The sequence below is a fragment of the Tursiops truncatus genome, chromosome 3 (assembly GCF_011762595.2).
Source record: "Tursiops truncatus isolate mTurTru1 chromosome 3, mTurTru1.mat.Y, whole genome shotgun sequence".
NCBI lineage: Eukaryota > Metazoa > Chordata > Mammalia > Artiodactyla > Delphinidae > Tursiops > Tursiops truncatus.
In genome coordinates this window covers 75,349,520-75,373,726 of record NC_047036.1, presented here as the reverse complement: position 1 = coordinate 75,373,726, position 24,207 = coordinate 75,349,520, and the positions used below count along the sequence as shown (strand labels likewise).

The following is a 24,207-nucleotide window of genomic DNA, read 5'->3' as shown; positions in this document are numbered from 1 at the left end:
AGCAGGCTCGCCCCACACTCTGTGCCTCTCCCTCCCCCCAGCCTGAGTGAGCCAGAGCCCCCGAATCAGCGGCTCCTTTAACCCCGTCCTGTCTGAGCGAAGAACAGACACCCTCCGGGGACCTACACGCAGAGGTGGGGCCAAATCCAAAGCTGAGCCCCTGGGAGCTGTGAGAACAAAGAAGAGAAAGGGAAATCTCTCCCAGCAGCCTCAGAAGCAGCGGATTAAAGCTCCACAATCAACTTGATGTATGCTGCATCTGTGGAATACATGAATAGAAAACGAATCATCCCAAATTAAGGAGGTGGACTTTGAGAGCAAGATTTATGATTTTTTCCCCTTTTCCTCTTTTGGTGAGTGTGTATTTGTATGCTTCTGTGTGAGATTTTCTCTGTATAGCTTTGCTTCCACCATTTCTCTGAGAGTTCTATCCGTCCATTTTTTTAAAAAATTTTTTTGCTTAATAATTACTTTTTATTTTAATAACTTTATTTTATTTTACTTTATCTTTGTTCTTTCTTTCCTCCCTTCCCTCCTTTAGACAACGAATCATCCCAAATTGAGGAGGTGGACTTTGAGAGCAAGATTTATGATTCAATCCCCTTTTCCTCTTTTTGTGAGTGTGTATGTGTATGCTTCTGTCCGAGATTTTGTCTGTATAGCTTTCCTTCCACCATTTCTCCGAGGGTTCTATACGTCCGTTTTTTTTCTCTTAATAGTTACTTTTTTATTTTAATAACTTTATATTTTATGTTACTTTATTTTATTTTACTTTATCTTCTTTCTTTCTCTTTTTCCTTCCTTCCCTCCTTCCTTCCTTCCTCCCTCTTTCTTTCTTTCTCTTTCTTTCTTTCTTTCTTTCTTTCTTTCTTTTTTTCTTTCTTTCTTTCTTTCTTTCTTCTAATTCTTTCTTTCTTCTAATTCTTTCTTTCTACATTTTCTCCCTTTTATTCTGAGCCGTGTGGATGAAAGGCTCTTGGTGCTACAGCCAGGAGTCAGTGCTGTGCCTCTGAGGTGGGAGAGCCAACTTCAGGACACTGGTCCACAAGAGACCTCCAAGTTCCACATAATATCAAACAGCGAAAATAACCCAGAGATCTCCATCTCAACGCCAGCACCCAGCTTCACTCAACGACCAGCAAGTTACAGTGCTGGACAGCCTATGCCAAACAACTAGCAGGACAGGAACACAACCCCACCCATTAGCAGAGAGGCTGCCTAAAATCATAATAAGTCCACAGACACCCCAAAACACACCACCAGACATGGACCTGCCCACCAGAAAGACAAGATCCAGCCTCATCCACCAGAACACAGGCACTAGTCCCCTCCAATAGGAAGCCTACACAACCCACTGAACCAACCTTAGCCACTGGGGACAGACACCAAAAACAACCGGAACTATGAACCTGCAGCGTGCAAAAAGGAGACCCCAAACATAAGATAAGCAAAGTGAGAAGACAAAAAAACACACAGCAGATGAAGGAGCAAGATAAAAACCCACGAGACCTAACAAATGAAGAGGAAATAGGCATCTACCTGAAAAAGAATTCAGAATAATGATAGTAAAGATGATCCAAAATCTTGGAAGTAGAATAGACAAAATGCAAGGAACATTTAAGAAGGACCTAGAAGAACTAAAGATGAAACAAACAACAATGAACAACACAATAAATGAAATTAAAAATACTCTAGATGGGATCAATAGCAGAATAACTGAGGCAGAAGAACGGATAAGTGACCTGGAAGATAAAATAGTGGAAATAACTACTGCAGAGCAGAAAAAAGAAAAAAGAATGAAAAGAACTGAGGACAGTCTCAGAGACCTCTGGGACAACATTAAACACACCAACATTCGAATTATAGGGGTTCCAGAAGAAGAAGAGAAAAAGAAAGGGACTGAGAAACTACTTGAAGAGATTATAGTTGAAAACTTCCCTAATATGGGAAAGGAAATAGTTAATCAAGTCCAGGAAGCACAGAGAGTCCCATACAGGATAAATCCAAGGAGAAATATGCCAAGACACATATTAATCAAACTGTCAAAAATTAAATACAAAGAAAACATATTAAAAGCAGCAAGGGAAAAACAACAAATAAAACACAAGGGAATCCCCATGAGGTTAACAGCTGATCTTTCAGCAGAAACTCTGCAAGCCAGAAGGGACTGGCAGGACATATTGAAAGTGATGAAGGAGAAAAACCTGCAACCAAGATTACTCTACCCAGCAAGGATCTCATTCAGATTTGATGGAGAAATTAAAACCTTTACAGACAAGCAAAAGCTCAGAGAGTTCAGCACCACCAAACCAGCTCTACAACAACTGCCAAAGGAACTTCTCTAAGCAAGAAACACATGAGAAGGAAAAGACCTACAATAACAAACCCAAAACAATTAAGAAAATGGGAATAGGAACATACATATCAATAATTACCATAAATGTAAATGGACTAAATGCTCCCACCAAAAGACACAGATTGGCTGAATAGATACAAAAACAAGACCCATATATTTGCTGTCTACAAGAGACCCACTTCAGACCTAGAGACACATATAGACTGAAAGTAAGGGGATGGAAAAAGATATTTCATGCAAATGGAAACCAAAAGAAAGCTGGAGTAGCAATTTTTATATCAGACAAAATAGGCTTTAAAATAAAGACTATAAAAAGAGACAAAGAAGGACACTACATAATGATCAAGGGATCGATCCAAGAAGAAGATATAACAATTGTAAATATTTATACACCCAACATAGGAGCACCTCAATACATAAGGCAAATACTAAAAGCCATAAAAGGGGAAATTGACACAAACACATTCATAGTAGGGGACTTTAACACCCCACTTTCACCAATGGACAAATCATCCAAAATGAAAATAAATAAGGAAACACAAGCTTTAAATGATACATTAAACAAGATGGACTTAATTGATATTTATAGGACATTCCATCCAAAAACAACAGAATACACATTTTTCTCAAGTGCTCATGGAACATTCTCCAGGATAGATTATATCTTGGGTCACAAATCAAGCCTCGGTAAATTTAAGAAAACTGAAATTGTATGAAGTATCTTTTCCCACCACAACACTATGAGACTAGGTATCAATTATAGGAAAAGGTCTGTAAAAAATACAAACACATGGAGGCTAAACAGTACACTACTTAATAACGAAGTGATCACTGAAGAAATCAAAGAGGAAATAAAAAAATACCTAGAGACAAATGACAATGGAGACACCATGACCCAAAATCTATGGGATGCAGCAAAAGCAGTTCTAAGAGGGAAGTTTATAGCAATACAACCCGACCTTAAGAAACAGGCAACATGTCGAATAAACAACCTAACCTTGCACCTAAAGCACTTAGAGAAAGAATAACAAAAAAACCCCAAAGTTAGCGGAAGGAAAGAAATCATAAAAATCAGATCAGAAATAAAGGAAAAAGAAATGAACGAAATGATAGCAAAGATCAATAAAACTAAAAGCTGGTTCTTTGAGAAGATAAACTGATAAGCCAACCTCATCAAGAAAAAAAGGGAGAAGACTCAAATCAATAGAATTAGAAATGAAAAAGGAGAAATAACAACTGACTGCAGAAATACAAAAGACCATGAGAGATTACTACAAGCAACTCTATGCCAATAAAATGGACAACCTGGAAGAAATGGACAAATTCTTAGAAATGCACAACCTGCCAAGACTGAATCAGGAAGAAATAGAAAATATGAACAGACCAATCACAAGCACTGAAATTGAAACTGTGATTAAAAATCTTCCAACATACAAAAGCCCAGGACCACATGTCTTCACAGGCGAATTCTATCAAACATTTAGAGAAGAGCTAACACCTATCCTTCTCAAACTCTTCCAAAATATAGCAGAGGGAAGAACACTCCCAAACTCATTCTACAAGGCCACCATCACCCTGATTCCAAAACCAGACAAGGATGTCACAAAGAAAGAAAACTACAGGCTACTATCACTGATGAACATAGATACAAAAATCCTCAACAAAATACTAGCAAACAGAATCCAACAGCACATTAAAAGGATCATACACCATGATCAAGTGGGGTTTATTCCAGGGATGCAAGGATTCTTCAATATACACAAATCAATCAACGTGATACACCATATTAACAAATTGAAGGAGAAAAACCATACGATCATCTCAATAGATGCAGAGAAAGCTTTCAACAAAATTCAACACCCATTTATGATAAAAACCCTGCAGAAAGTAGGCACAGAGGGAACTTTCCTGAACATAATAAAGGCCATATATGACAAACCCACAGCCAACATCGTCCTCAATGGTGAAAAACTGAAACCATTTCCACTAAGACCAGGAACAAGACAAGGTTGCACACTCTCAACAATCTTATTCAACATAGTTTTGGAAGTTTTAGCCACAGCAATCAGAGAAGAAAAGGAAATAAAAGGAATGCAAATCGGAAAAGAAAAAGTAAAGCTGTCACTGTTTGCAGATGACATGATACTATACATAGAGAATCCTAAAGATGCTACCAGAAAACTACTAGAGCTAATCAATGAATTTGGTAAAGTAGCAGGATACAAAATTAATGCACAGAAATCTCTGGCATTCCTATACACTAATGATGAAAAATCTGAAAGTGAAATCAATAAAACACTCCCATTTACCATTGCAACAAAAAGAATAAAATATCTAGGAATAAACCTACCTAGGGAGACATAAGACCTGTATGCAGAAAATTATAAGACACTGATGAAAGAAATTAAAGATGATACAAATAGATGGAGAGATATACCATGTTCTTGGATTGGAAGAATCAACATTGTGAAAATGACCTTACTACCCAAAGCAATCTACAGATTCAATGCAATCCGTATCAAACTACCACTGGCATTTTTCACAGAACTAGAACAAAAAATTTCACAATTTTTATGGAAACACAAAAGACCCTGAATAGCCAAAGCAATCTTGAGTATGAAATACGGAGCTGGAGGAATCAGGCTCCCTGACTTCAGACTATACTACAAAGCTACAGTAATCAAGACAGTATGGTACTGGCACAAAAACAGAAAGACAGATCAATGGAACAGGATAGAAAGCCCAGAGATAAACCCACACACACATGGTCACCTTATCTTTGATAAAGGAGGCAGGAATGTACAGTGGAGAAAGGACAGCCTCTTCAATAAGTGGTGCTGGGAAAACTGGACAGGTACATGTAAAAGTATGAGATTAGATCACTCCCTAACACCATACACAAAAATAAGCTCAAAATGGATTAAAGACCTAAATGTAAGGCCAGAAACTATCAAACTCCTAGAGGAAAGCATAGGCAGGACACTCTATGACGTAAATCACCGCAAGATCCTTTTTGACCCACCTCCTAGAGAAATGGAAATAAAAACAAAAATAAACAAATGGGACCTAATGAAACTTCCAAGGTTTTGCACAGCAAAGGAAACCATAAACAAGACCAAAAGACAACCCTCAGAATGGCAGAAAATATTTGCAAGTGAAGCAACTGACAAAGGATTAATCTCCAAAATTTATAAGCAGCTCATGCAACTTAATAACAAAAAAGAAACAACCCAATTCAAAAATGGGCAGAAGACCTAAATAGACATTTCTCCAAAGAAGACATACAGACTGCCAACAAACACATGAAAGAATGCTCAACATCACTAATCATTAGAGAAATGGAAATCAAAACTACAATGAGATATCATCTCACACCAGTCAGAATGGCCATCATCAAAAAATCTAGAAACAATAAATGCTGGAGAGGGTGTGGAGAAAAGGGAACCCTCTTGCACTGTTGGGGGGAATATAAATTGATACAGCCACTGTGGAGAACAGTATGGAAGTTCCTTAAAAAACTACAAATAAAACTACCATATGACTCAGCAAACCCACTACTGGGCATATACCCTGAGAAAACCATAATTCAAAAAGAGTTATGTACCAGAATGTTCATTGCAGCTCTATTTACAATAGCCCGCCGATGGAAACAACCTAAGTGTCCATCATTGGATGAATGGACAGAGAAGATGTGGCACATATATACAATGGAATATTACTCAGCCATATAAAGAAACGAAATTGAGCTATTTGTAAGGAGGTGGATGGACCTGGAGTCTGTCATACAGAGTGATGTAAGTCAGAAAGAGAAAAACAAATACCGTATGCTAACACATATATATGGAATTTAAGAAAAAAAAATGTCATGAAGAACCTAGGGGTAAGGCAGGAATAAAGACACAGACCTAGTAGAGAATGGACTTGAGGATATGGGGAGGGGGAAAGGTAAGCTGTGACAATGTGAGAGAGAGGCATGGACATATATACACTACCAAATGTAAAATAGATAGGTAGTGGGAAGCAGCTGCATAGCACAGGGAGATCAGCTCGGTGCTTTCTGACCACCTAGAGGGGTGGGATACAGAGGGTGGGAGGGAGATGCAAGAGGGAGGGGATATGGGGATATATGTATACATATACCTGATTCACTTTGTTACACAGCAGAAACTAACACAGCATTGTAAAGCAAGTATACTCCAATAAAGATGTTAAAAAAATGTATCTACACAAATGAATGAAGGCATCAAATATGTAAATATATAGATAAATATAAAAGATGATGTTTCTTAGTTTTAATATCTTTTTTTAAGATAATGAATGATTTAAAGCAAAAATGATAACGATGTATTATAAAATTTTCAACATATGAATAAATAAGATATATAACATGAATAGCACAAAGGTTGGAAGAAGGGAAATAAAGTATACTGTTGTAAGGTCTATACTATATGTGACATATAATATTACTTGAAGGCAGAAAAAAAATTCCATACTACCCAACGTAATCTACAGATTGAATACAATCCCTATCAAAATTCCAATGGCATTTTCCACAGAAATACAACAGAGTCATATACAAGGGTATCTCTATAAGGCTAGCAGCCAATCTAAGAAATCAGCAGGACAGAAGGAGTGGCATGATATATCCAAAGTGTTGAAAGAGAAAAATGTGCAAACTAATATACTCTCCTCAGCAACATTATCATTTAGAATCAAAGGAAAGATAAATAATTCTCAAATAAGAAAAAACTAAAACAGTTCATCAATACTAAACCCACGCTAAAAAAATGTTAAAGGGTCTTCTCTAAGTGGGAAAGAAGAATCCATAGAAAATGGAAAATCCCACAAGGAAAGGCAAAAACAAAGAACTGAGGATCAACTACTTAAATAAGCTTTTACTTTAATTTATTTAATACTTAAATATGTATGAAGATTAAAAGAGAAAAGAAATGTAGAAACAACTATAACTACAATGAAAAGTTAAGGGATAAACATGAAGATGTAAAACATGACATCAAAAATACAAAAAGTGGGACTTCCTGGTGGCACAGTGGTTGGGGGTCCGCCTGCTGATTCAGGGGACACGGGTTTGTGCCCTGGTCCGGGAAGATTCCACATGCCACAGAGCGGCTGGGCCCGTGGGCCATGGCCACAGGGCCTGTGCATCCGGAGCCTGTTGCTCCACGAGGGGAGAGGCTACAGCAGTGAGAGGCCCGTGTACCGCAGAAAAAAAAACCCAAAAAACCCCCAGAAAAAGTGGTGGGGGGAGTACAAAATGTAGATGTTTTAGAATGTTTTTGAACTTAAATGACTACCAGTTTAAAACATGTAGATACACTTATAGGTCAATATATATAAACCCCATGATAACCACAAATCAAAAACCTACAATAGATACATAAAAATAAAAAGAAAGGAGCACAAGCATACTACTAAAAAAATCATCAAACCACAAGGGAAGAAACAAAAAGTAGAAGAAATGAACAGAGAATAACTACAAACACAACTAGAAAACAAGTAATAAAATGGCAAAGTACGAACCTATCAATAATTTATCTAAATGTCAATGGACTAAATGCTCTAGTGACAAGACATAAGGTGGCTGATTGGATGAAAACCAAGACCCATCTATATGCTGCCTATAAGACTCAATTCTGAGCTAAAGGCACAGACTAAAAGTGATGGGATAGACAGATATTGCATGAAAATGGAAATGACAAGAAAGCAGGGGTAGCAATACTCATATCAGACAAAATAGACTTTAAAACAAAGCCTATAACAAAGACAAAGAATGGCATTACATAGTGATAAAGGGATTAATAAAAGAAGATGATATTGTTCTCATTAACATATATGCACCCAATACAGGAGCAGCTAAATACATAGAGCAGATACTAACAGACATAAGGGAGAAATCAACAATAATATAATAGTAGAGGATTTTAACACCCCATTTTTATCAATGGACAGATCATCCAGACCAAAAATCAATAAGGCAACAGTGCTCTTAAATGACATAATAGACCAGTTGTACTTAGTAGCTATCTATAGGACATTACATTAAAAAACAGCACAATATAGATTCTTTTCAACTGCCCATGGAACATTCTCCTGGATGGATCACATGCTAGGCCACAAAACAAGTCTCAACAAATTTAAAAAGACAGAAATTGTATCAATTATTTTTTTCCAACCACAACAATATGAAACTAGAAATCAATTACAGAATGAAAAATGGGAAAAGAACAAACACGTGGAGATTAAATAACATGCTACTAAAAACCCAATAGGTCGGGCTTCCGTGGTGGCACAGTGGTTGAGAGTCTGCCTGCTGATGCAGGGGACACGGGTTTGTGACCCGGACCAGGAAGATCCCACATGCCGCAGAGTGGCTAGGCCCGTGAGCTATGGCTGCTGAGCCTGTGCGTCCGGAGCCTGTGCTCCGCAACAGGAGAGGCCACAACAGTGAGAGGCCCACATACCACACACACACACACACACAAAAACCCAATAGGTCAATGAACATATCAAAGAGGAAATCAGAAAATACCTCAAGACAAATGAAAATGGAAATATAACTCTCCAAAATCTATGGGATGTGGCAAAAGCACTTCTAAGAGGGAAGTTTATAGCAATACAGGCCTACCTTAAGAAACAACTCAAATAAACAACCTAAGCTACCATATAAAGGAATTAGAAAAAGAAGAACAAAGCCCAAAGTCAACAGAAGGATATAAATAAATATCAGAGAGGAAAGAAATAAAATAGAGGACAGACACCCACCACCCCCACAAAAAAAATTAGAAAAGATCAGTTAAACCAAGAGCTAGTGTTTTGAAAAAATAAACAAAATAGATAAAGCTTTAGCTAGGCTCACCAATAAGTAGAAAGGACCCAAATAAACATAATTAAGAGAGGAAAGAGGAGAAATAACAACTGATACCACAGAGATACAAAAGAATTCTAAGAGAATACTATCAACAGTTATATGCCAGCAAGTTGGACAACCTGGAAGAAATGGACAAATTTCTAGAAACATACATCTTGCCAAGACTGAGTCAGGAATAAATAAACAATTTGAACAGACTGATCATTAGGAGTGAACTTGAATTTGTAATTTAAAAATCTCCCAACAAACAAAAGTCCAGGACCAGAGAGCTTCACAGGGGAATTTTACAAGACATACAAAGAAGAGATAATACTTATCTTCCTCAAACTAGTCCAAAAAATTGATGGGGACAGAATACTCCCAAATTTATTCTACAAGACCAGCATTAACCTGATTCCAAAACCAGACAAATACACTACCAAAAAAGAAAATTACAGGCCAATATCTTTGATGAATACTGATACCAAAACCCTCAACAAAATATTAGCAAACCAAATCCAGTAACACATAAAAAGGATGATCCACTATTATCGAGTTAGATTTATTCCAGGGATGCAAGGATGGTTCAATATTCACAATTCAATAAATGTGATACACCACATTAAAAAAAGGAAGGATAAAAAATTACATGATCATCTCAATAGACGCAGAAAAAGCATCTCACAATATTCAACATTCATTCATGATCAAAACTCTCATCAAAGTTGGTATAGAGGGAAAAAATCTCAACATATTATGACAAACCTATAGCTAATATTATACTCAATGGTGAAAAGCTGAAAGCCTTTCCTCTAAATTCAGGAACAAGACAAGGAAGCCCACTCTCACCACTTCTATTTAACACAGTCTTGGAAAACCTAGCCACCACAATCAGATAAGAATGAGAAATAAAGGACATCCAAATCAGAAGGGAAGAAGTAAAACTGTCACTATTTGCAGATGGTGTGATATAGAAAACCTTAAAGTCTCCTCCAAAAAATTATTAGAACTAATAAGTGAAGTAGGTAAGGTTGGTGGATACAAGATTAATATACAGAAATATGTTGCTTTTCTATACACTAATAATACACTATCAGAAAGAGAAAGTTAAAGAAAATTCCATTTAAAACTGCATCAAAAAGAATAAAATACCTAGAAATAAATTTGACCAAGGAGGTGAAAGGCCTATACTCTGAAAAGTATAAAACATGGATGAAGAAAATTGAAGATGATACAAAGAAATGGAAAGATATCCCATGCTCTGGGATTGGAAGGATTAATATTGTTAAAATGGCCAAACTACTCAAAGCACTCTACAGATTTAATGCAATCCCTATCAAAACACCCATGACATTTTTCACAGAACTAGAGTAAATAATCCTAATATTTATATGAAACTAAAAAAGACACTGAATTGCCAAAGCAATCTTGAGAAAAAGAATAAAACTGGAGATATCACCCTCCCTGACTTCAGACTATATTATAAAACTAAAGTAATCAAAATAGCATGGTACTGTCACAAAAACAGAAACATAGATCAATGGAACAGAATAAAGAGCACAGAAATAAATCCACATACCTATGGTCAATTAATCCATGACAAAAGAGGCAAGAATATACAATGGAGGAAAGACAGTCTCTTCAATAAGTGGTGCTGGAAAAACTGGACAGCTACATGTAGACAAATTAGATTAGAACATTTCCTCACACCATATACAAAAGTAAACTTAAAATGCATTTAAAAACCTAAATGTAAGACCTGAAACCAAAAGAAAAAAAAAAAATACTCCTAGAAGAGAAGATAGGCAGAACACTCTTTGATATAAATTATAGCAATATTTTTCTGTCTCCTAAGGCAAAAGAAATAAAAGCAAAACTAAACAAATGGGACCTAATTAAACTTAAAAAGCTTTTTAGGAAACACATTGAGAAACACACTGCAAAGAGAAAATGAAATGAAAAGACAACCTACTGAATGGGAGAAAATATTTGCAAATGATATGACCAACAATGGTTAATACCCAAAATATATAAACAGATAATTCAATTCAATATCAAACAAACAACAACATAATCAAAAAAAAAAAAAAAACAATGGGTGAAAGACCTGAATAGATATTTTTTTCTAAAGAAGACACACGGATGGCTAACAGGCATATAAAAATATGCCCAAAATCACTAACTATTAAAGAAATACAAATCAAAACCACAATGTGATATCACCTCACAACTATTAGAATGGCCATCATCAAAAAGTCTACAAATAACAAATGTTGATAAGGAAGTAAAGGGAACCTTGCTACAATGTTGGTGGGAATGTAAATTGGTGCAGCCACTATGGAAAACAGTGTGGAAGTTCCTCAGAAAACTAAAAATAGGACTACCATATGATCCAGCAATTCCACTCCTGGGCATATATCGAGAAAAAAATGAAAACGCTAATCTGAAAAGATACATGCACTCCAATGTTCATCAAAGCACTATTTATAATAGCCAAGATATGGAAGCAACCCAAAGTGTCCATCAATATATACAATTGAATATTACTCAGCCATAAAAAAGGATGAAATTCTGTCATTTGCAGCAGCCTGCATGGAACTACAGAATATTATATTTAGTAAAATAAGTCAGACAGAGAAAGAGAAATACTATATATGATATTGCTTATATGTGGAATCTAAAAAATAAAATAAATGAATGTATATAGCAAGACAGAAACAGACAGATACAGAAAACAAACTAGGGGTTATCAGTGGGGAGAGGAAAGGGGGAGGGGCAAGATGGAGTTATGGAATAAGAGATATAAACCATTATGTATAAAGTAGTTAAGTAACAGGGATATATTGTACGGCACAGGGAATAGTAGCTATTATTTTGTAATAAGTTTTATTAATCTATAAAAATACTGAAACAATAAGCTGCACACCTGAAACTAATATATCAACTTAACTTCAATAAAAATATTTTTTAAATAAAAGGAACACTTGTATGCACACAAGTAACAAAAATAAAATCTCTACATCGTTTTTTTTTGGCTGTGCTGTGCAGCTTGCGCTATCTTAGTTTCCCAACCAGGGATCAAACCCGTGCCCCCTGCAGGGAAAGCATAGAGTCCTAACCACTGGACTTCCAGGGAATTCCCAAAGTCTCCACATCCTGACAGAAAAATAAATGTATTCCACTTATAAAATTAAAGAGTCACGGGCATGTAGTTACTGTACAACATGATGACTATTGTTAATAATTCTGTATTGTATATTTGAAAGTTGCTAAGATAGTAGATCTTAATAGTTCTTAACAGGAGGAAAAAAAATTGTAACTATGTATGAAGGATGTAACTAGACTTATTGTGTTGATTTCACAAGACAGTTGACCCCTTGCACATGTGTTTGAACTAGATGAGTCCACTTATAAACTAACTTTTTTCAATAGTAAATACAGCACTACATGATTTGTGGCTAGGTATCAAGAATACTGAGGGTGAGCTATAAAGTTATATGTGAATTTTCCACTGTGTGTATATACAAAAATTAAATCATTATATTGTACACTTGAAACTAATGATGTTATATGTCAATTACACATCAATGAAAAAAAATGCACAGCAGAGTCCAAGCTTTAACACATCATCTTTAACCCAACTACATAGTACTAAAAAATGAAATATAACAAATAAAAAATAGAGAATCAAAGATGGGCTCAAAAGTAAAATAAATAGATTAGAAATGAATTGAGAATCTATATGTTCAAAGTTGCACCTGTGTACTGACTTCCAGCATGACAGTGTAAAAAAGTCTACTGACCTGCTCCCGAAATGAAAAGTTAAAAGAACAAATGAACAAACAAACACCATTTAAAGGCTCTGAAAATGGTTCAAAAGGCAAAGAGCACATCAAGAAACAACTATTCCAGAAAATCTATGAAAATTTGGTAAAAAAAGGGCTAGAGGGCTTCCCTGGTGGCGCAGTGGTTGAGAGTCCGCCTGCTGATGCAGGGGACTCAGGTTCGTGCCCCGGTCTGGGAAGATCCCACATGCCACAGAGCGGCTGGGCCCGTGAGCCATGGCCGCTGAGCCTGTGCGTCTGGAGCCTGTGCCCCGCAACGGGAGAGGCCACAACAGTGAGAGGCCCGCGTACCGCACAAAAAAAAAAAAAAAAAAAAAAAAAGGGCTAGAGTGTGTGGTATTTAAACTAACACTGCTCTCTCCCTCTCTGCTCCAAGCAAGGCAGAGACTCCATTCTGGAGGGCTGCAGCCAATAACATGGGGTTCCCTCTCTCCCAAATTCCCAATCTGAGAACCTTCTACATGTGTGAGGAGCAACATTCAACGTTTTTCATCCCATCGTCAACTACCTAGTGCAGAGGCTGAGTCCTTGGCAAGTGAAACAAGAGGTGAGGACTCCTCCAGCACGCCCCCCCCCAGCTAATGGAATGGAGGCTCTATCTTAGGTGTGGTGCATTGAAAATACTGGAGCCCGGATCACCTTTGCCCTGCACATAAGGCAGTGTTTCCACAATAGGAAAGACAATTTTTTTGTGTGGTCCAACTTACCAATCTTTTCTTTTTTTTTTTTTTTTGTGGTACGCGGGCCTCTCACTGTTGTGGCCACTCCCGTTGCGGAGCACAGGCTCTGGACGTGCAGGCTCAGCGGCCATGGCTCACGGGCCCAGCCGCTCCGCGGCATGTGGGACCTTCTTGGACCGGGACACAAACCCGTGTCCCCTGCATCGGCAGGCGGACTCTCAACCACTGAGCCACCAGGGAAGCCCACCAATCTTTTCTTTTATGGTTCATTTTTTTTTCTACCCTGTTTACGAAATTATTGCCTTTCCCAAGAACATGAAGTTATTCCCCTGTTTTCTCCTAGAAGCTTTATTACTTTACCATTTATATTTAGGTCTATGACCCATTTTGAACTTTTTCTGTATGATGTTAAGGTAAAAGGCCATGATTTTTTTGTGTGTGTATGTCTATAAGAATATAAGTTCTCTATTTTGGCAAACAAATTCTCTCATGCTTGGAATTTACAATCTTTTGTTGACACTGTTTGGTATGAGTAGTAGTGGGCAATATTTAATATTCTTAAAGAATTAATCTAAGAACCATAATGCACCTTGAATACAATTGAGATGTATTGTTGGAAACATTCCATCAATGAGTGTTTTAGTCCCAGGATTGGTGTCATGAGACAAAGACCACAGATTGAAGGTCCCTCATAACTAGAGGCAAATGGCCGTGCTGCTGGAGAGTAGTGAGGAACACTAAGATAATGGCCAAAATACCAGATGAGACCGACCAGCCCATACCTCAATGTACCCTACTGTAGGATTCCCAGTAACAGGAGAGGAGAAAAGTCACCTCAATGACTTTTTTTTTTTAACCTCAATGTCTTTTGGGTTCTAACAAGAACCCAGCACAGGCACAGAGGCTTCTTGCCCCACATCCATAAGGACACATAAGTTTCCCCTACACCCAACACTATCTCAAGAATTAAGAGGTAGAAAGGGAGCCAAATGTCAAATGATTTATATTCCTGATGGAAAGTTTATTCATTGGATTGAGTAAACATATAGCAGAGAAAAAATTTTAATTGGAAAAGGTTAACTTTACCTGGTAAAATTTACCTTAGCAAAATTAAGAGCTATAGAACAAGATGAGATCATTTATAGAAAATAAAGTTACTGCACATATGAATTGTGTTGTGCTGTATACTGTTTTTAACTCTAACCTGGTAAGCATTGGTACAGTTAAGAGGTACACAGGCTCAGGATGTTTCACCTTAGGCAATAAAATCTATAAGCTGAATTGGTTACCTTGAAGCCAAATAGAGAGGGAAGGCTGAAGAAGCTTTTCCTTCATGCAGGTATCTGATGCTGTGCCAGGAAGTTTTAAGAATAACAACAGGAATGGAGTTGATGGGTCATTTCAGCTGAACTGTTCCCTGGTGGCTACAGTGGGCCTAGGACCACAGAGTGGAGAGACAGAATTTGCTCTGATAGTTGCCGACTAGAGAGCCTTTGCTATCGGCAGAGAATACTGATAAAGGCTTTCAAACTTCCACAGAGTAATGCTTTCTTCCGATGAATTCTTATTCCAGGAAACCTAAAATATAAAAGAGATATGAAGGTTAAGAAGGTTACTTAGACAGTATCTATCTGCTTTCTTATAATATCCCTAAAGTAATTCCATAGCACTTTGAAAATCACTGACGGAAGCACCAGTTCAAGACAGGTCAGCTGAACAGACACAACTAACTTGGGCTCTGATACAGTTTGGCTGGAATCTTTTACCTCAGGCTAACATGCTGAGAATGGCTTCCTAGAGAAAGTGAGCGATCTGCCTGGGAAATGTCTTCCTGGAAATAATACGGATGTTGAGGTCTAAAACAAAGACTGCTAGCTGTACGTGCAACATCCATTCTCCCTTTTGTCCTGTGAAGCACATGGTCACCTTGAATCAACATAACATTTCCTAGTACTTAATAGCAGGTAGTGTTAAAAGTTTCAGAAATGGAGACCTGACTGAAATAAAGACTGCAGCCTGGGAAACACAGATTCAACAAACACTTGAATTGTGTTCTACCAGACTACAAAATGGGAGAGGCTTATAAAGGCAAAAAGTTGCAAGGCCACAGTTAATTATATGAGTTGTTTTTCAAGAATTATGATTAGAGCTGGCAAGAAGTGAGGGTGCTTGGTAAGCATGGATTGGTTGGGGTCTGAAATGGTTGCACAGTTACAAAGGGAGACCTTGAGACGATAAGGTTGCAGCTGGCAAGTGTTGTTCTGAATATGCTGGTGGTGTCCTTGGGCCTGGAACATTTCAAAGAAAGTTCAAGTTCTCAGTGATGCAGAGACCAGAGATCATATCCTCAATGGCCACCTGACTCGATTTTGTGTGCCCAAACTGTGATTACTCCATTGTAATTTAAATCTGTTACTAGTAGTTATGTGTGACTATATGTCTAAGTACTGACATATAAAATATAAACAAAAATGTTGTGAGCAACTTCTGGCTGGGAAATTCTTAAAGGACTCTTCCTTCTGGCTGGAAGGTGGGCATAATGTCCAGAGTTAGAGCAGCCACTTTCATCGGCTGTAGATGGCACATACTGAGCTCGACAGAACCACAAAAATGTAGAAACCTGGCTCACTGATGATTGGAAAACTAGTCCTGGGGTACCCACACTTATGTGTGTGAGAAATAAACTTCTATCTTGCTTAAACTGCTGTTATTTGGTTTTTAAAAATCACAAACAGCTAAATCTTAACATCTAAACAAATAAATGATATAGGAGAAAAATATCACATAGCAAAGCTCGAGGTTACACTGTTCCTCTGAAAAAGGTACAAAATTGACTGGGGGTTGGGGGGAGGGAGACAGAAAGACAGACCTGGAGGGAAATTCTCTTCCACAAGGATAAAACCCTTCTTAGTTTAATAACTGTGAGAGACTTCAGCTTACCTTTCTATTTTCCACCCCTATATCCTTAAGGTAATTGTGACTAGGAAAAGCCCTATCTACTGACTCAGAGCCTCATTTTTCCTTCCTGTTTAGAAAACCTCCACTTACACAACTACAGGAAAAATTAATGCCATGATTTACTTTGAAATGCTTTTTTTTAAAAAAAAATATAAATCAATGGCTCAATAGAAGATGAATATGTGAACAGTTATATGACAAAGCTAGTACAGTATAATAAAATGCTAACAGGAGAGTCTAGATAGTGGGGACACATGTCCACTGTACTATTATTTTAACTTTCTTTATGTTTGTATATATTCATGATAAAATATTGGAAGGAAAAACATTCTAGTTACCTCTAAAGTAATCAACATAACCCATTTTACAAAGACCTAAACAGAAAATCAGGGATCACCAGATATTCGCAGAAAATCAATCAAAGACAAGGATGACAAAAAGCAGAATAACCAACCTTAGAGGAAAGAGAGATGGTTGAGGAAACAGAAGAAAAGAATTTTCAGATGATATTGTAAACATAAAAGAACATTCTACTATGTAAAATAAGCAATCAGAAAATAAGAAATATTTCTTGAAAATTAAATATATTATATCTGAATATTTTTAAAAATTCAATGACGTTAAACCTATCTTGAATTTAAATAGCATTAAGAGCTAAAACTTATTGAGTCCAAGTCACCATCACTGTTCATCTAGATGAACAAAATAGCCTCACAAATTGTCTGCCTAGTTCTATACTGACCCCTTACAGTCAATTCTTAAAGCAGCCATAGAGACCCTTTTAAAATCAGATAGTGTCTCTCCTCTACTTACAGTGACTCCCCTTTTCATTCAGAGTAAAAAGTCTTAACAATAGCTTCCATGATCCCTCATTCACACATCCCTCTTTCCTCTTCTACTACTCTTCTTTGTTTTCTTCTTTCCAGCCACTTTGGCCTCCTTAGAACCGTTTGAACAAGCCAGGTATCTCCCAAACTTAGTGTTTTTGATCTAGTTTTTCCACCATTGATTAGTTTTGTCTCTACTAGAATTTCATATAAATGAAATTATAACCAGCATACCTTTTTTGCATGCAAGGCTTCTTTCACTCAGCTTAATGTTTTGAGGTTCATTCATGTTGTTCCAGGTATTAGTGGCTTGTTCCTTTCCATTGTTTAGTAGTCTGTTGCATAAATATACAAAAATTTGTTTATGCCACTGTCTGATGGACACCTGGATTATTTATAGTTTGGGGCTATTGTAAATAAACTGCTATGAATATTCTTATATATTTTAATTTATCTATTGGCTCTTTACATTTCTTTGCATTTTTTTTTAGTGGTTATTCTAAGTATTAAAACGTACATCCTTAACTTTCTGTAGAGTATAAATATACATTCACTACTTACCCCACCCTGCCCTTTATGGTATAGCTAACTTTCATATGTACTATATCAAAAGATATAATAAGCCTTACTAGACAATGTTATAATTTTTGTTTTAAACAGTTATATGTATTTTAGTGAAATTAAGAGGTAAAACATATATTTACTGAGATATTTGCTACTTTTGATGCTCTTTCTTCCTGAAGATTTGAATTGCCATTTGATTTTATTTCCCTTCCTTTAGCATTTCTTGTAGTGCAGATCTGCTTGTGATAAAGTCTTTTACCTAAAACTTTTTATTTCACCACTCTTGAAGGATATTTCACTAGACACAGAATTCTGGATTGACTGTCTTTTTCTTTCAGCACTTCAAAAACGATCTACTCTCTTCTGGCTTCCACTGTTTCTGATGAGAAGACCCAAGTTCTGATCATTTGGATCAGTGTTCTCTTATATGAATGTGTCATTTTATTCCTGCAGCTTTCAAGATTTTCTCTTTATTGTTGGTTCACAGAAGTTTGACTTTCTTGTACATAGGTATGCTATTTTTGTGTTATGTATAACCAAGTTCACTGACTCTATCTTCACAATCTCCATTCTTCTGTTAAGCCCATCAAGTGAATTTTTAAAAATTTCGTATATTTTGTTGTTTTGTAATAGAATTTCCATTTGGTTCTTTATTATAAATTTTACGTCTCTGCTGAGAATTCCTGTATTTTCATTCAATGTGAGTATTCTTTTCCTTTAAGTCATTAAGTATAGTTATATACTTATAGCTCTTTAAGTCCTAATGATTCCAACAATGAATTAGCTTGGGATCAGTCTCTATTACTTTTCTTTTCTCTCTCTCTTAGGAGAACTCACACAACTCATCATATAGTTGTACTCACAGCTCAGATTTACTACAGGAATGTAGTGTGTGTGTGTGTGTGTGTGTGTGTAAGAAAGAAAGCTCATTATAAGGATGAGGGAATATATCTTAAAAGCCCACTGACCATATTCAACTTTAAATATATCAAGTTCCAGTGAATATTGGGAGGTGGAATAAGTTTCTGAGGGTATTTGGGAATAATCAGGTTGCCCAGAATACAGACATCAGTGTATAAGAGGATTAGAATGAAGAAGAGTTAAGAGTAAATTTTGTGCTTAAAGAAGTAATTGTGGAGAACTAGGAATAAGAGAGTTCAGAATTGAGATACAAACTGGAAGGGAAAGTTCATAAAAGTACCAAGAAGAGATTGAAGAATTACTCAGTCCTAATATTCCAAAGAGGAAGTACCATTTCAAGCTCGAAAACATGATTTTTACATAATTATTTGACATGTTTTAAAATTCATAGTTTCTCTTATTTTTATATATATATATCTATACATACACACACATATATATGTCACAGTATGACATATATTGAATATGTGGTGCTTGGGGGTGGGGGAAATAAGCAGAAATCCAAATTTTTCTTGTAATACTACAATCTAAACCTTCTTTGTCAGATGTTTTTCCCTACCCCTAGATTATAAGCTAGGCATGCATTATGGCTTTTCTGTTTACATTAGGATAATTTTGGAATGTCTCAATCTTAGTTATTTAAAAATCCAATATGATCTAAATCACTTTAAATGTTTTCTATTCATTGCTTCTCTTCATTCATTCTTTCTTCTTTTTTTTTGGTCTTCCACACTTTTTCTGCCTTCTCTGATTTTAACTGAACATTTTATATGATTCCAGTTTCCATCCTCTCTTAAGATACCAATTAAAACTTTTGTTTTTGGATGTTCTAAAATGGTTGCCTTAGAATTTGCAATATACATTTACAACTTACCTAAGTCCACTTTCAAATAACACTATAATGCTTCATGGGTAGTTAAAGTACAAAGTATTTTCAATTTCTCCCTCCTGTCCTTTATAACACTGCTGTCATTCATTTCACTTACCCAAAAGCTATAATCAAAGAACACAATGTTGATATTATTTTGAACAATGTTATCTGTTACATCAATTAAGAAAAGTTTAAAAAAATATTTTACCTTCATTTATTCCTTCTCAAAAACTCTTTCTTCATGTAGATCCAAATTTCTGATGTATAACATTTCTATCTCTTTGAAGAACTTCTTTTAACATTTCTTGCAGGGCAAGTCCACTGGTGACAATTTCCCTCAATTTTTGTTTGTCTGAGAAAGTCTTTATTTTTCCTCTATTTTCTAAGGATAATTTCACTGGACATCAAATTCTAGGCCTTCAAGACTTTAAATATATCATCCCATTTTCTTTTTGCATAGTTTCTGAAGAAAAGTTCAATGTAATTCATATCTTATTTTTTCTCTGTAGGCAACATTGGTTGTTTTCTCCCCTCTGACCTCTTTCAAGATTTTCTCATAGCCTTTCATTTTCTGCTGTTTGATTATATATGCCCAAGTGTAATTTTTTAGTATTTATCCAGTTTAGAATCCTCTAAGCTTCCTGGATCTGTGGGTTTTAATGTCATTAATTTTGGAAAATTCTGTCCTTACTTCAAATAGTTCCTTTGTTCCTTTTCTCTCTTCTCCTTCTAGCATTCCCATTATGCATATGCTAAACTTTTTGTAATTTCCCCACTTTTCTTGGATATTCTGTTTCATCTTCTTCATTCTTTTTTCTTTTCAGTTTTGGAAGTTTCTATTGACATATCCTCAATCTAGATTCTTTCCCTGGTTGTGTCCAGTCTACTTATGTGCCTACCAAAGGTGTTTTTCATTTCAGTTCCTGTGTTTTGGATTTCCAGCATGTCCTGTTGATTCCTTCTTAATGTTTTCATCTCTCTGCTTACTGTCCCCTTCTGTTTCTGCATGTTGTCCACTTTCCTTCCACTTCAAAGGCTAGAGTGGTCTGGAGTTGAGTATTTTCATTCCACTAGGTTGGTAACCCCCCAGTTGGTTAGGCTCTGGTAAAACAGTTTCCCTTAAAGGCAGATTTTATTAAGGAAAATAGAGAGCTCTGGGTATATTTGAAAATGTTCACTTTTCCTCTCCTACTGTCAAAAGAGAATTTTTATCTGATTTTCAAAGTGAGAAGCTGGTAGGTCTCTTGAAGGTAGCAGTCACAAAAGTGTGCCCCCCCCCCAGCCCCAAGCAATGGAACCTCTTGGAGTTTTAATTCTCAAATTAGTCCATGAGTTTTAATGCCTAAAGTAGTCCACAGAGAGCTTCTGGCAATTCACCTATTACAAGTGGAGACTAGGTTGTAGAAAAGTAAGAACAGAAGCATGTAGAACAATTAAGAAACAATTAGAGCATCCATGAGGAGTAGCATAGTAGTTGTAGAGGTGGTAAGAATTGGTTAGATTTAGAATACCTTTTGAAAAGAGCCGATAGATTTTGCTGAGGGACTGACTGGATGTGAAACTTGAGAGAAAGAAGAATCAAACTATGAACTGAACAATTCTAAGAGTCAATATGCCATTTGCTGAGATGTAAAGATATACACTAGGAAGAGTGAAACAGGTTTTGGAAACAGAAAATAGTTTGAAATGCATGTTAAATATCCTAGTAGATATGTTGACTAAGAAGTTAGATACGTTAGTATAGAAATCAAAGAAATCATGGCTGGAAATGACTATTTGGAAGCCATCAGCATAGTGATGCTATATAAAGACAGTGAAGGAAAGAATGAGATTACCTGGGAAATAAAGGTGGCTAAAGAGGGGAAGAGAGCTGGGACACACTAAGAAATGAGGCAGAGTCTAGCAAAGAAGAATCAAAAGAGCTCTGTGAGTTCACAAAAGTCAAATGAAGAAAGCGTTTCAAGTTTCGAAAAGGAGGATGTGATGAACTGTGTCAAATGCTGGTGAATGGTTAAGCAAGATGAAAACTAAGTGTTGCCCCTTGGATTTATCAGGATTGTTTAAATGCCCAGATATCTACAAACTCCCTTTTTATGAAAACATATAAACTAGCTAAGAGGTCTCACATTCAAGTGTGCCTAAGAATTAAAGACCTAGAGTTTATGCTTAACATCACATATCCTGCACTTTGTGGGCCACTTACAGTATTTTCATGAGTAATTTTTACTCTCAGGGATTTTTACCGTAAAGGCTGAGTTTAGATCCAACCCACTGTTAGCGATGGGATCCTAGCTTTCCACAGCTGTTTCCAATCTATCCTATTAGCAGTCAGTAGATAAAGAAAATGAGTACCTACTTCACGTAAGTCATAATTTACAGGTAAATTTAATCTTCTAAATCTAGACTTTTCCACTCCCTGTCTTTTCTGGAGTTGAAGGGACCAGGTGAAGCGGGATAAACCATGTGTGGGAGAGTGGGCAATTAGTGGCATGGGCACTCTCCCAACTGTTTTTAAACTACGCTTGGAGAACGAGGCTTCACGGTGGCCCCATACTCTGAAGTAACCCAGGAAGGGGTGTCCATTACTCCAGAAGAAAGAGCGAAGGAAAGGCGAAGAGAGCCCACAGGGACATAACAGGACAATCCCTCCCTCCCGAGTGCCTTTCTCTCCCAGCCCACCTACCGCCACAAGAACCGACCCAGCGACCACGCCCCGCCTCCTTCCGGCTTGTCGCGGCGGCCGCCGACGTGTGCGCAATGACGTTTCAATCTCCTGCGGACCCCGGAAGTGCAACTGGAACTTGTTCGGGGCGCGGATCCGGAGAGGGAAAGTCGTAACAACCGCACGAGGGAGTTCGGCTGGCGAGCTGGAAGGCCACGCCTCCTCCCGCCTCCCCCCACAGCCCTGTAGCTGGGGGCAGAGCTCAGGTAGGACCTGCGTTTGCCGGGTTGTGAACTCCCGGGGGGCAGGCCCGGGCCGGAATCAGAGGAAGAGGCTGGCCTTGGTTCGTCTCGGGCGGGGGTCGGTGGCGCCGCGTTTCCTGCGGACACTTCTGCCCTGTGTACAGGACCCCGCTGATGGGCAGCTTACACCTGCCGTTTCCACTTCCGAGGCGGGGCATTACAAGTGTGTTCCCTGGATGAGTCTCCCTACTCTTGGACGTTTGGGGTTCTGGGAGCCTAGAGACTGTAGCGTAATGGGCCTTTCTAAGCTTTCTCAGGTGGGGAGGTTTGGTGGTTCTCTGGTTGAAGATTTTTCTACGAAAATGATCATCACCTGCCAAACCTTTACCAGAAGACATTCGCTGTAGGCAGAATATTAAAGTGCAGTTATAAAATGCTCCCCAAATTTGTAACGTGCATGGGCGCTGGTGGGACATTTCACTGGGATGAATTCTTAATTGAATACTTTTGACTTTGAAACAAAGTTAGGTATATTTTGGAGGCAGTCTTCTCTTTCTCTCATCCAGAGATTTAACATATTCTTCTAGTGCTCCAGAGTGTGTATTTGTTATGCCAAGTAATTGGTTACTTAATTTTGGGCTATATTTATTGACAGTCTTGTTGCCTTTGTCTGTTTCCCCAAATCCTGTGAAAAGTTGCAGAGGGAAAATCCTTTGGTTTTCAGGCTAGCGAGTGCCTTGTACCATTTATCAAAACAGGTGAAATGTGATGCAATCCACGGTGTCTTTTTGTCTTAAAGCGGTGTTAGAGGTGTATTCTTCGTGCTTGTTTTTTATCCCTCATTGTGAGGGACAGATATACTGTATTCATTTGATGTATTTAGAAAATAAGTCAGGGAGCAGTTTTTTGGCATTCTGGTACCAGGCTTCTATCTGACTCTTTAAGTGTTCCTTCCACTTAAGCCTAAACCAGGAATGCTGTGGATGGCTCTGAAGCAGAGGCTGTTGTGACACTGGTGAATGGTAGAATAGCACCAACGCCAAGAGGGCAGCATGACCTATGAAACCGTAACCATGCACCCACTCATTCCATTAACAGGTATTTATGGGCCATCTTCAGTGTGCCAGGTGGTGTTCTAGTTGCTGGGCTTCCAATAGTGAACAAAATGGGCAGTCTTTGTTCTGAAATTTACGCTGTAGCGGATAGAGAAGGACAGTTAGCAAGTAGATATATCAGGTAGTGATAAGGGCTATGAAGAAAAATAAAGCACATTGAGGGGAGAGAGAATGAATGATGGAGGATGCTGTTTTAAATAGGGTGGTCAAAACCTGCCTCTCTGGCCGAGACAGTGAGAGGCCCGCGGACCGCGATGAAGAGTGGCCCCCGCTCGCCACAACTAGAGAAAGCCCTCGC

The 24,207-nt window shown here is 37.5% G+C and overlaps 2 protein-coding genes across 14 annotated transcripts in view; one reads left to right on the top strand and one right to left on the bottom strand.

Annotated features, from left to right (window-relative positions):
• LOC109549089 (uncharacterized) overlaps nucleotides 1–24,207 on the bottom strand; it is a 68,784-nt gene that overhangs the window by 32,072 nt on the left and 12,505 nt on the right. The window contains exons 3-5 of the mRNA XM_073801944.1: nucleotides 22,574–22,965; nucleotides 17,769–17,869; nucleotides 15,039–15,327 (exon numbers count right to left, since the gene is read on the bottom strand). Of these exons, the coding sequence (XP_073658045.1) occupies nucleotides 15,314–15,327; nucleotides 17,769–17,869; nucleotides 22,574–22,965 (507 nt within the window). The 3' untranslated portion in view covers nucleotides 15,039–15,313. The remainder of the gene's footprint in view (nucleotides 1–15,038; nucleotides 15,328–17,768; nucleotides 17,870–22,573; nucleotides 22,966–24,207) is intronic.
• The window catches only part of ARB2A (ARB2 cotranscriptional regulator A), a 427,234-nt gene continuing 425,706 nt past the window's right edge, over nucleotides 22,680–24,207 (top strand). For 11 of the 13 annotated variants that reach the window (XM_033853022.2, XM_073802320.1, XM_073802319.1 and 8 more), the window contains exon 1: nucleotides 22,680–22,818. The gene's annotated coding sequence lies outside the window, so the exon portion shown is untranslated. Of the gene's footprint in view, nucleotides 22,819–22,994; nucleotides 23,018–24,207 lie in introns of those variants that run through there. The other 2 variants (XM_019929700.3, XM_033853016.2) reach the window with 2 other exon arrangements.